The sequence below is a fragment of the Hylobates moloch genome, unplaced genomic scaffold (genome assembly GCF_009828535.3).
Source record: "Hylobates moloch isolate HMO894 unplaced genomic scaffold, HMol_V3 SCAFFOLD_1, whole genome shotgun sequence".
In the NCBI taxonomy this organism is placed as follows: domain Eukaryota; kingdom Metazoa; phylum Chordata; class Mammalia; order Primates; family Hylobatidae; genus Hylobates; species Hylobates moloch.
The window spans coordinates 91,307,276-91,320,738 of record NW_026652276.1 but is presented as its reverse complement, the minus strand read 5'-3'; the positions used below and the strand labels follow the sequence as shown (position 1 = coordinate 91,320,738).

General features: G+C 39.5%; 1 protein-coding gene across 12 annotated transcripts in view; it reads left to right on the top strand.

Annotated features, from left to right (window-relative positions):
• Positions 1-13,463, top strand: part of RIF1 (replication timing regulatory factor 1) — a 98,849-nt gene that overhangs the window by 6,392 nt on the left and 78,994 nt on the right. For 11 of the 12 annotated variants that reach the window (XM_058442069.1, XM_058442086.1, XM_058442056.1 and 8 more), the window contains 5 exons: positions 486-613; positions 734-828; positions 4,364-4,553; positions 7,146-7,238; positions 13,028-13,166. In XM_058442069.1, coding sequence (XP_058298052.1) covers positions 486-613; positions 734-828; positions 4,364-4,553; positions 7,146-7,238; positions 13,028-13,166 — 645 coding nt within the window. The remainder of the gene's footprint in view (positions 1-485; positions 614-733; positions 829-4,363; positions 4,554-7,145; positions 7,239-13,027; positions 13,167-13,463) is intronic. The other variant, XM_058442087.1, reaches the window with a different exon arrangement.

The window sequence follows — 13,463 nt, the reverse complement described above, 5'->3', positions numbered from 1 at the left end:
GATCTCCTGACCTTGTGATCCACCCGCCTCGGCCTCCCAAAGTGCTGGGATTACAAGCGTGAGCCACCGCGCCCGGCCTACCATCTGTTTTTGAGGGAAAAGCTGCTGCCTGCTCTTTTTTATACATGGAAGTGTTAGCAACCTAAAGCAGGAGTTGTTCATTTTGGAGCAGAGATGCAGGATTGGAAACATTTTACCAATAATTGTCTTGTACATTCAAACCTACAACGATATCTAGTTATTTCAGTTGCACAAGATATCTGATTTGGTGTCTATTGTTTTATTTTCTCTCAGTATATCTTCCCCTCTAATCTGAATTTTGTGTTTTGGGGAGAAGTTTGGTATCAGCATTGGTTCTCTGATCTGTTCTCTGGATATACATTTAATTTTATGATTGATGAGTATATTGTTTTCTCTAGTTTTTAGTTGATACTCTTTAAAGTCTCAAATATTTCTATATAAAATTAAAACTGCTTCTTTTTCAGAGGCAAATGCTCTAGAATTGCTTTCAAAATTGAATGATACCATTAAGAGTTCAGACAAAAATGTACGTACCAGAGCCCTTTGGGTGATATCTAAGCAGACATTTCCCTCTGAAGTGGTTGGCAAAATGGTAAGTATAGTTTTTGGGTATGCCATCTTAACTATATGCCAATTAAAAAATAAAAAACTATAATGCCAATAAAAGCAGTTCAGGCTTATTTCATTTGTATTCATTTGGTTTGTTTTTTAGGTATCCAGTATAATTGATTCATTAGAAGTGCTATTTAACAAAGGAGAGACGCATTCTGCTGTTGTTGATTTTGAAGCATTAAATGTTATCATAAGGTATGCATTTGGATGCTGTGCAAATTGAAGAATAGTTTTCATAAATTTAGCTGAAGGAGAGGGCTTTTGGGATTTAAATGAGAGACAGACATTAAAAGGGGGAATGTCATTTACACCAAACGACTCAAGGATAAAAAGTAACAGGAAAAAGATGGAAGTAGATGTGCATAGGTTACTGGGTTTTTTGTTTGTTTTTACTGGGACCATGTTCAAGGTGAAGTCTTGGTTATGTTCCTGCTAGTAACATACACAGTTCAGGTTCTGTTAAAGCTTGTGTAAGGGTTTAAAAAATAATATAAACTCATAATTGGGCTTGGGTTGTTTAGGAAGGCAATTGGTGTTCAGCAGGGAATAGAGTACCTTCTTCATTTTTGTTATAACAGGCATGCCAACGCATAAACTCTTTTTTTTTTTTAAGTGTAAACTCTTTGATGACATTTCTGTCTTCCCTGTTTTTTGTTCTTTAAAATTTTCTTGTTGAGTTACTTGCTTTAATTTCCCTATTGTTGAATGCTCTGATTGATGCTAAGATTATGTCATGGTTCTCTGGCTATCCTATAACAATGATGAATTTAGTAATATAACAATAAGTAATACAGTAGGCCCTTTGTAGGTTCTGCATCCTTAGATTCAACCAGTTTAGGGTTGAAAGTCTCAGAAAAATTGCATCTGTATTGAACATGTACAGACTCTGATTTTCTTGTCATTATTTCCTAAACAGTACAGTATAACAACTACTTACTTAGCACTTACATTGTATTAGCTATTATCAGTAATCTAGAAATGATTTAAAGTATACGGGAGGATGTGCATAGGTTATATGCAAATACAGTCATGTGTCACGTAATGATGGGAATACATTCTGAGGAATGCATCATTATGTAATTTCATCATTGTGCAAACATTGTAAAGTGGACTTAAACAAACCTAGGTGGAATAGCCTACTATATACCTAGGCTGCATGGTATAACCTGTTGCTCTTAGGCTACAGACCTGTACAGTGTATTACTGTACTGGATATTGTAGGCACTTCTAACACGATACTATGTGTGTACCTAAACATAGAAAAGGTACAGTAAAAATATGATAAAAAAAGATTAAAAAATGGTACACCTGTATCTCACACTTACCACGAATGGAGCTTTTAGGACTGAAGGTTCTTTGGGTGAGTCAGTGAAGGAGTGATGAGGGAATGTGGAGGTCTAGGACGTTACTGTGCATTATTCGTAGATTTCATAAAGACTACGCTTAGGCTATACTAAATCTATAAAAACATTTTCAAAATAAATTAACGTCTACGTTCTATAACTTTATTTTTTTGAGACAGTCTCACTCTGTTGTTCAGGCTGGAGTGTAGTGGTGTGATATCAGCTCTCCGCAATCTCTACCTCCCAGGTTCAAGTAATTCTTGTGCCTCAGCTTCCCGAGTAGCTGGGATTATAGGCGCCAGCCACCACGCCCGGCAAATTTTTGTGTTTTTAGCAGAGAGGGGTTTTGCCATGTTGGCCAGTCTGGTGTTGAACTCCTGACCTCAGGTGATCCACCCACCTTGGCCTCCCAAAGTACCAGGATTACAGGCGTGAACGACTGTGCCTGGCCAGCTTACTGTAACTTTAAAATTTTTAAACTTTTTGACTTTTGTAAGAATAATTAGCTTTGGCCAGGCACAGTGGCTCACGCCTGTAATCCCAGAACTTTGGGAGGCCCAGGTGGGTGGATTACCTGAGGTCAGGAGTTTGAGACCAGCCTGGCCAACATGGTGAAACCCCATCTCTACTGAAAATACAAAATCAGCCGGGCGTGGTGATGCGTGCCTGTAATCTCAGCTATATGGGAGACTGAGGCATTGAGAATTGCTTGCACCCGGGAGGCAGGGGTTGCAGTGAGCTGAGATTGCACCACTGCACTCCAGCTTGGGTGACAGAGTGAGACTTGGTCTCAAAAAAAAAAAAAAAAAGAGTACTTAGCTTAAAACACAAACATATAATTGTACAAACATATTTTCCCTCTTTAGATCCTTATTCTAGGAGCCTTAATTTTAAATTTTTTTTTTTTTAAACTTTCGTAACTTTTTGGTTAACAACATAACACATCAGCCTAGGGCCTCTGCAGTGTCAGGATCATTATCACTGTCTCCCACCTCCACATCTTGACATACTGAAACGTGTTCAGGGGCAATAACATGCATGGAGCTATCATCTTCTGTGATTGATGCTGCCTTCTGGAGTATCTGCTGAAGGACCCTTCAAGGCTACTTTGCAGTTAACTTTTTTAAAATACAAATAGGAGTAAACTCTAATGATAAAAATTATAGTGTAGTATATACATAAACCAGTAACATAGTCATTTTTTTTTTTTATTACTATTTTTTTTTTTTGAGACGGAATCTTGCACTGTCACCAGGCTGGAGCGCAGTGGTGAGGTCTTGGCTCACTGCAACCTCCGCCTCCCAGGTTCAAGCAATTCTCCTGCCTCAGCCTCCCAAGGAGCTGGGATTACAAGCATGTGCCACCACACCCAGCTAATTTTTGTATGTTTAGAAGAGATGGGGTTTCACCATGTTGGTCAGGATGGTCTTGATCTCCTGACCTCGTGATCTACCCGCCTCCACCTCCCAAAGTACTGAGATTACAGGTGTGAGCCACTGCACCCAGCCGGTCATTTATTATCATTATCATATAGTACAGTATTATGTCCTGTATGTAATTGTGCTGTACTTTTATATGAATGAGAGTGCAGTAGATTTGTTTACACCAGTGTCATCAGAAACATGAATAATGTATTGCACTGCAGTGTTACGACAGCTACGATGTCACTAGGTGATAGAAACTTGTCAAGTCCCTCATAATCTTATGGGACCACCATTGTGAATGTGCTGCATCTTTGACCAAAACCTTGCTCTGTGGTGCATGACTATACCGTCCTTTTTATTTATTTATTTATTTATTTTTTTTTTTTGAGACGGAGTCTCACTCTGTCGCCCAGGCTGGAGTGCAGTGGCGCGAGCTCACTGCAGGCTCCGCCCCCCAGGGTTCACGCCATTCTCCTGCCTCAGCCTCCCACGTAGCTGGGACTACAGGCGCCTGCCACCTCACCCGGCTAATTTTTTGTATTTTTAGTAGAGATGGGGTTTCACCATGTTAGCCAGGATGGTCTCTATCTCCTGACCTCGTGATCCACCCGCCTCGGCCTCCCAAAGTGCTGGGATTACAGGTGTGAGCCCTGCCTATACTGTCCTTTTTATATTGGACTTGAGCATTATTGTGAGGTCCTGGAACCAATCGCCCAGGGATACTGAGGGATGACTGAAATATTTCAATTTAAAGACAATATTGGTTCTTTAAAAAAAATTTACAAAAGCAATAATGTGCAAATTAGTAAAAATTAGATCTATTTCTTGTGTATATGCATATTTGTATATATTCTAAAACAAATGGGCCGTACTGTGTATATTTCTGTGTGTCACATATTTTACTGCTTGTTTAGACTTAAAACATGAGGTCACGCTAATTATTCATTGATTTCTCTATCATAGGCTAATTGAACAAGCCCCAATTCAAATGGGAGAAGAGGCAGTGAGGTGGGCAAAACTGGTCATACCTTTAGTGATTCATTCAGCACAAAAGGTACATTTGCGGGGAGCAACTGCTCTGGAGATGGGAATGCCATTATTGCTTCAGAAACAGCAAGAAATAGCATCTATTACGGAGCAGCTTATGACTACTGTGAGTGTTCTTTTATGTAAGAATTTTCTGGATACTGCATCAGAAGGTTCTGCACTAAGCTTAAAATTCAGTCTGGGGGCCAGGTACAGTGGCTCTCACCTGTAGTCCCAAAGCGGAAGGCTGAGATGGGAGGATTGCTTGAGGCCAGGAGTTCCAGACCCATATGGGCAACATGGTGAAGACCCATCTCTACAAAATATCTTAAAAATTAGCTGGGCGTGGTGGCATGATCTCGTAGTCTCAGATGCTTGGGAGGCTAAGGCAGGAGGGTTGCTTGACCAGAAATTTGAGGCTGCAGTGAGCTGTGATCTCACTACTGCGTTCTAGGCTGGGTGACAATGAGACCCTGTCTCAAAAAAATAAATAAATAAAAAATCTGTCTGGGCATATTAGTATAGTTGCACTATGATCTAGGATTTTAGCTTTGAATCAAAACCTTAAGAGTTGCATGAGTTAGCATAGGCACATTGCTCATTACATTGTAGTAAGGAAGGGAGCTATCTATTGTTACTAAAATCCAGACATTTTACTTCATTCCCAACAAACAGGAAATAGGAATTGTATTTCTGAAAGAGGGAGAGCATTAACTGATTCACTCATGTTTGGGTTGTTACTGTATAATCCCAGTAGATACAAATTTAATGTACATAAACTTACCTAGTCTCTGTAGTTTTCTAGTTACTACTTGCCATAGGTTTTAGGTTTTTTAACCATTGTTCTTCTAACATATTTACTGGGCATCTCATATGTGCAGTGCATTGTTGCAGGCGCTGTGAATATAGCACTGAACAAAAGAGGCTTGATGGAGCTTATTTTCTTGTGAGAGAGATAATTAAGTACATAGTGTAGTAAGTGAAGAGCACTAAGGAGAAGAGCAAGGACCAGAGAGTGCCGTGAGAAAGGAATGTAAGGTGGTCAGGGAAGGCAAAGGAAAGGACATTTGAACAGTGATTTGAAGGCAGAGTAGGAGTTACCCATGTGGATAATGAACCAGACAAGAGAACTATGAGGGCAAAAGGCCCGGCTCTAATGGTTGTGTACCTGGTTGGTGTTCTGGGAACACTGGGCAGTGTGACAGTAGTGGAGTGAATGAGAATGAGAGGAAAAGAGGGTCCAATCACATAGGACTATGGCAGGGACCATTGTAAGGATGGATTTTTACTCTAGATTACATGGAAAGCCATATTTGAAGGTCTTGTTTTGTTTTTTTGTTTAACAGACAAGGTCTCACTATATTACCCAAGCTGGTCTCGAACTCCTGGGCTCAAGCAGTCCTCCCACTTCAGTCTCCCAAAGTGTTGGGATGACAGGCGTGAGCCACCATACCCAGCCCCTAAAACCTGGGATTTTACTTGCTTAAAATGCAGAAGACTTCTTGGTAATGTTCAGTATGACACAGTAACTCGAGTGTCTTTATAAATAGCTTTATTCTGATGAATTCAATTTTAGTAACATCTATATGTGTGTGTGTGTATATATATATATACACACACACACACACATATATATATATTTTTTTTTTTTTTTTTTGAGACAGTTTCGCAATTGTTGCCCAGGCTGGAGTGCAGTGGCGTGGTCTCAGCTCACTGCAGCCTCCACCTTCTGGGTTCAAGCGATTCTCCTGCTTCAGCAGGAGTAGCTGGGATTACAGGCACCTGCCACCATGCCCGACTGATATTTGTATTTTTGGTAGAGATGGGGTTTCACCATATTGGCCAGGCTGGTCTCGAACTCCTGACCTTGTGATCCTCCCGCCTCGGCCTCCCAAAGTGCTGAGATTACAGGCATGAGCCACTGCGTGTGAGCATAAAATTGTTTCTTTAACCCATTTATCAAGCTTGCAACAAAGCATATATGAAATTCTTTATATAAATTTGAGCTAAAAATTATTTCACGTGTCTGTTGATTATGAAGCTATTAATGTATTTTTTCATTATTAGTGTGAAAATATTAATACAGTGTCATTTAAACTAGTAAAGTATATTAGTAGAAAAAAAAAGTTGGATTGATGGATGGTAGGATGGCCAGATAGGTGATAAGATCAGCGTAGTAAAGTGTTAATGGTAGAATCTGGGTGTTTATATTAGAGCATTTACTGTAAAAACTCATTCGGATTTGCTATATGCTTCAATTTTCCTTTTGGAGTCTTTTGGGAAAATTTTTATTTTTATTTTTTTTTGAGACAGTCTTGCTCTGTTGCCCAGGCTGGAGAGCAGTGGCACAATTTCTGCTCTCTGCAACCTCCGCCTCCCAGGTTCAAGCGATTCTTGTGCCTCAGCCTCCCGAGTAGCAACAATTATGGGCGCTTGCCACCATGCCCAACTAATTTTTCTATTTTTAGTAGAGACAGGGTTTCACCGTATTGGCCAGGCTGGTCTTGAACTCCTGACTTCAGGTGATTCTCCTGCCTCGGCCTCCCGAAGTGCTAGGATTATAGGCTTGACCCACCGTACCTGGCCTCGGGTGGGGTAATATTTTTGTTATAGAAAAAACTATTTGGTTGAATCAGTTTTTGAAAATTATTCCTAGACTTTGGTATTGGATTTTTTTTTCTAAGAGTCTGTTTGGTAAATTAATTGCTTTTGTTTGCAGAAATTAATCTCAGAACTTCAGAAGCTATTTATGAGTAAAAATGAGACTTACGTGTTAAAATTATGGCCTTTGTTTGTCAAACTACTTGGAAGGGTAAGTGCCCAGTTAATGAACAGTCAACAGTTTTTACATGCTGGACTCTTTCTTTTCTTACCTTTTCTTTGTACAGTTGATGCTCATTATTTCCTTTGTACAGCTGATGCTCATTATTTCATGCCTACTCACTAAAATTTATTTGTAAATCTGAAATCAGTACTTGCATTGCTTTTGCCTTCATTTGTAGACACCCAGAGTGGCAAAGAATTGGAGTCACACAACGTGCATGTGTCCAGCTGAGGTCAAGCAAGGTTATGCTCTGCCTTTTTGTTTTAGTTCTCATACCTTAAACAGGTGTCCTTTTTATAATCCATGTAATGTCACATTTTTCACTTTTCTGTGCTTTTCCTGGTTGGTTTCACTGTTTAAATTTGGAACCCAAAGCTTGGGTCCAGGGGCTGTCTAGTTTATGTTCCTAAGTAAAGGAAGACTGTGATATACCCAGTGGTGAAAATAAACTTTGTTCAGGCACGATTTATAGAGCTACTGGCTGTGAGTTTGACGTTAGTGATTCAGTAGTATAAAATACCTTCTAATAGACGTTAAGCAGGTTATATATTGAACAGCTGACAAAAGTGTTGTGTCCAAAGAACCTAACCCTGTGTTTCCCATGGGAGTGATCACTCAGTATTTGCCAACTTAGTGTTCAAGGCTACTTTATATAATAGAAAACCGTAACTACTATGAATAATGAGAGAGAATCAACTGTATGTTCAATGATTAAGCCAGGTTTTGGGTGGTGGGGAGTGTGCTGCTTTTATTTAGATTTTTTATTTTTTTTTATTTAAAATATTTTATTTAAATATTATTTAAATATTTTATTTAAAATAAAATAGATATTTTATTTATTTAGAACATGTAAATATACATGTTCTAACCATTTGTAAATGAACAAGTCAATGGCTTTAAATCTATTCATAATGTTGTAAGCATCACCACTATCTATACCCAAAACTTGTGCATCATCCCCAACAAAAACTGTACCCATTAAACTTCCTCTGCCCTCCTCCCGCACCCATACATCACCCTTTGGTAATGTCTGTTCTACTTTCTGACTCTGTGAATTTGCTTATTCTAGGTACCTCATAAAAGTGAAATTATAACATACTTGCCCTTCTGTATTTGGCTTATTTCACTAAGCATAAAGTTTTTTTATTTTTTTTTTGAGACGGAGTTTTGCTCTTGTCACCCAGGCTGGAGTACAATGGTGTGATCTTGGCTCACTGCAGCCTCTGCCTCCCGGGTTCAAGCAATTCTCCTGCCTCAGCCTCCTGAGTAGCTGGGACTACAGGCATGTGCCAGTACGTCCGGCTAATTTTTGTGTTTTTAGTAGAGACAGGATTTCACCATGTTGACCAGGATGGTCTCGATCTCCTGACCTTGTGATCCGCCCACCTCGGCCTCCCAAAGTGGTGGGATTATAGGCGTGAGCCACCGTGCCTGGCAGCATAAAGTTTTTAAGATTTATCCATGTCATAACATATATTAAAGTTGGCATTCTTATGGCTGAGTAATTGTTATATATATAACACATTTTGTTTATCTGTTGAGAGACATTTAGGTTGTTTCTACCTTTTGGCTATTGTGAATAATGTTGCTGTAAACACCAGTGTACAAATCTGTTGGAATTCTGGCTTTCAGTTTTTTGGGTATATACTTAAGAGTGGAATTGCTGGGTTATATAGTAGTTCTATGCTTAACTTTTTGAGAAAGCTCCAAACTCTTTCTTTTTTTTGAGACAAGATCTGGCTCTATCACCCAGGCTGGAGTGCAGTGGCACAACCTCGCTCACTGCAACCTCTGTCTCCCAGTCTCAAACCATCCTCCCACCTCAGCCTCCCAATTACCTGGGACTACCACCCAGCCCAGCTGATTTTTTTTTTTCGTATTTTTTGTAGAGACGGGGTTTTGCCATGCTGCTCAGGCTGGTCTCCAGCTCAAGTGATCTGCCTGCCTCAGCCTCCAAAATTGCTGGGTTATAGGCATGAGCCACTTGGATCAGCCAGCACCAAACTCTTGTAGCAGCTGCACCATTTTACATTCTCACCAGTAATGCACTAGGGTTCAGCTTCCTTAACATCCTCACCAACACTTTTTATTTTCCTTTTTTTTGATAGCCATTCTAGTGAATGTGAAGTGGGATTGATTTGGTATAGATTTGCATTTCTCTGATTACTAGTGATGTTGAACATCTTTTCATTTGGTTCTTGGCTGTTTGTTTCATTGTCTGTGGAGAAATGTCTAAGTCCTTGGCCCATTTTTGAGTAGGTTTGAATTTTTGTTGTTGAGTTGTAGTTCTTTATATGTTTTGGATATTCATCCCTTATCAGTTTTGTGATTTGCAAATATTCGCTTCCATTCTGTGGGTTCTCTTTTGCTTTCTTGGTAATATCCATTGCAGAGTTTTTAATTTTGGTGAAGTATTATATATATTTTTTGTTATTGCTCGTACTTGACATCATATTCATGAAGTCGTTGCCAAATCCAGTGTCATTTTTGTTTCCCAATGCTTTCGTCTAAGAATTTTGCAGTTTTAGATCTTGAATGTAGATCTTTGAACCATTTTGAGTGAATATTTGGATATGGTGTAAGGAGAGTCCACGTTCATCCTTTTGCATGCAGATATTCAGATTCCTCAGTATCATTTATTGAAAAGGTTGTTTTTATTAAATCTTTGTGGTACCCTTTTTTTTTTTTTTTTTTGAGACAGTCTTACTCTGTTGCCTAGGCTGGAGTGCAGTGGTGTGATCTCGGCTCACTGCAACCTCTGCCTCCTGGGTTCAAGCAATTCTCCTGCCTCAGTCTCCCAGGTAGCTGGGATTATAGGTGCCCACTACCATGCTCGGCTAATTTTTTTTTCTTTTCTGTATTTTTATTAGAGATGGGGTTTTACCACGTTGGCCAGGCTAGTCTCGAACTTCTGAGCTCAAGAGATCCACCCGCCTTGACCTCCCAAAGTGCTGGGATTGCAGGCGTGAGCCACTGCGCCTGGCCTGTGGTACCCTCTTGAAAATCAGTTGAACATAGATGCAAAGATTTATATCCGAGCTCAATATTCTATTCTTATGGTCTGTATGGCTGTCCTTATGCCATTAGCATATGTATTAATTACTGTAGCTTTATACTGAGTTTGGCAGTCAGTTTGTCTGGTTTTATTATTTTTCAGGATTGTTTTGGCTTTTATTTATTTATTTTTTTTTTTGAGCTGGAGACTGTCCCTGTCGCCCAGGCTGGAGTGCAGTGGTGTGATCTCAGCTCACTGCAACCTCCGCCTCCTGGGTCCAAGCGATTCTCCTGCCTCAGCCTCCCGAGTAGCTGAGACTGCAGGCGCATGCCACCATGCCCAGCTAAATTTTTGTATTTTTAGTAGAGACGGTGTTTCACCATATTGGTCAGGTTGGTCTCGAACTCCTGACCTTGTAATCCTCCTGCCTTGGCCTCCCAAAGTGCTGGCATTACATGTGTGAGCCACCACACCTGGCTGTTTTGGCTTTTTGAGACTGTGCAGTTCCGTGTGAATTTGACAATCGACTTCTTTGTGAAAAAGGCAGTTGGAATCATGGTAGGGATTGTGATGAATCTGCATATAATGCCTTGAGTAGTTAGCATTTCATTGATGTTAAGTCTGTCTTTTCTACCCACGAACACAGATGTCTTTCCATTTATTTAGGGTTTTTTTTTTTTTTTTAAAGAGTCTCGCTCTGTTGCCCTGCCTATATTGGCTCACTGCAACCTCAGCCTCCTGGGTTCAAGTGATTCTCCTGCCTCAGCCTCCCAAGTAGCTGGGATTATAGGTGCCTGCCACCATGCCTGGCTGATTTCTGTATTTTTAGTAGAGATGGGGTTTTACCATGTTGGCCAGGCTGGTCTCAAACTCATGACCTAAAGCAATCCATCTGCCTCGACCTCCCAAAGTGCTGAGATTACAGGTGTTAGCCACTGTGCCAGGCCTAGGTCTTTAATTTCTTTCATCAGTGCTTCATAATTTTCATCTTTTGTCTTTAACTTCTTGGGCTAGATCTATTACGAAGTATTTCCTTTAGCTCTTATAGCTAACTTGTGTGTTTTTTATTTTCTAAACCATTTTTTTTTTTGTTACCAGTTTATATTCTGTTAAGATTATATGTGGCTTATAGCCTGTTAGGAGCATTAGTGTTTATATAATTTTTTATTTGTGATGCATTACTTGTCATTTTTCCATTTTGTACTTTATTTTCCTTTTTTCCTTTTTTTTTTTTTTGAGACAGTTTCACTCTTGTTGCCCAGGCTGGAGTGCAAACACGATCTCGGCTCACTACAACCTCGGCCTCTCAGGTTCAAGTGGTTCTCCTGTCTCAGCCTCCCGAGTAGCTGGGATTACAGGCATGTGCCACCATGCCTGGCTGATTTTTGTATTTTTAGTAGAGAAGGGGTTTCTCCATGTTGGTCAGGCTGGTCTCGAACTCCTGACCTTAGGTGATCCGCCTGCCTTGGCCTCCCAAAGTGCTGGGATTACAGGTGTGAGCCACCGTGCCTGGCCTATTTTTTTTTTTTTTTTAATTTTTTTGTTTTTTTTTCTCCTGAGCTCATATTTTTCTTTTTGTTTGATAGTATTCCCATTTAAATCTTACATAATATTTGGAATTTATCCGGTTTTCTGCCGGCTGTGGTTGCTCACGTCTGTAATCCCAGCACTTTGGGAGGCTGAGGCGGGTGGGTCACTTGAGGTCAGTAGTTAGTCACCAGCCTGGCCAGCATGGCAAAACCTTGTCTCTACTAAAAATACAAAAATTAGGCCGGCATGGTGGCTCACGCCTGTAATCCCAGCACTTTGGGAGGCCGAGGTGGACGGATCACCTGAGTTCAGGAGTTCGAGACCAGCCTGGCCAACATGGTGAAACCCCGCCTCAACTAAAAATATAATAATTAGCCAGGCATGGTGGCACACACCTGTAATCCCAGCTACTTGGGAGGCTGAGGCAGGAGAATCGCTTAAACCTGGGAGGCAGAGGCTGCAGTGAGCTCAGATCCAACCATTGCACTCCAGCGGGTGACAGAGCAAGACTCCATCACAAAACAAAACAAAACAAAAATTAGCTGGGTGTGGTAGTATTAGCCAGTAATCCTAGCTACTTGGAAGGCTGAGGCAGGAGAATCACTTGAACCCAGGAGACGGAGGCTGCAGTGAGCCAAAATGGCACCACTGCACTGTAGCCTGGGCGACAGAGTGAGACTCCCTCTCAAAAAAAAGAAAAGTTATTCAGTTTTCTTGATTTTTATCTCACTTTTACTATTTTTTATTAGCAGATAATACTGTTTTTAAAAAATACTTCTTTTACAGCCATGAAATAAGATGTTTCCTTAATTTTCCATTCAGTTTGTTTGAAAGGTTATTTTTATTATTTTCAGAGTTCAACACCTTTTTTCTCTAATATAATTTTTTAATATAAACGTATGTTTTGTTTGGTATTGATTTGATAAAGTTTGGGATTTATCTGCTCTCCTAATTTTCTCTAATGTTTTAGAAATGTTCTGTGTTATGCATTGTCTGCTTCTTCAAACTTTATATATTTTGTGATCCTGAGTTTAGAATGTGTGTTTAAAGTTTATTTTCTTATATTCCTAAGACTTTTAACATATCTAACATTTAACACATCTCCATGTTTTGTGAATAATTTGTCTTTTGTCTCCCCATTAGATTATGAAGTCCTAAGAGCATCTGTTAAGTGAATGAATAAAGGAATGATAGCAATTATTCTGTTTCATGCAGATAAATAACTTTTTAATGATTTTTTTCCCCTTTTTAGACCTTGCATCGAAGTGGGAGTTTCATCAATTCTCTGTTGCAACTAGAAGAACTTGGATTTCGTAGTGGAGCACCCATGATTAAAAAGATAGCTTTTATTGCTTGGAAGAGTTTAATAGATAATTTTGCTTTAAATCCAGGTAAGTAATATTTTAACAATTTTGATTTTCTATGAATTCGTTTTGCTTAAAGCAAGATAAATGAAGTTTTTCTGGTTTTTTGGATTTTAAGTTGAAATTAAGTTACTACTAAATTATTTTCATTTTAAGGGAACAGGAATAAATTTGTACTGAAAATAGAATTCACATACTAGGCATTGAAAATCACAAATATGAAATCTGTTTTACAGTATTTCAAAAACTGAACAAAGTGAAAAATAACTATTTGTGGCTTCCTTATTTATTTATTCATTTTTTTGAGACAGTGTTGCTCCTGCC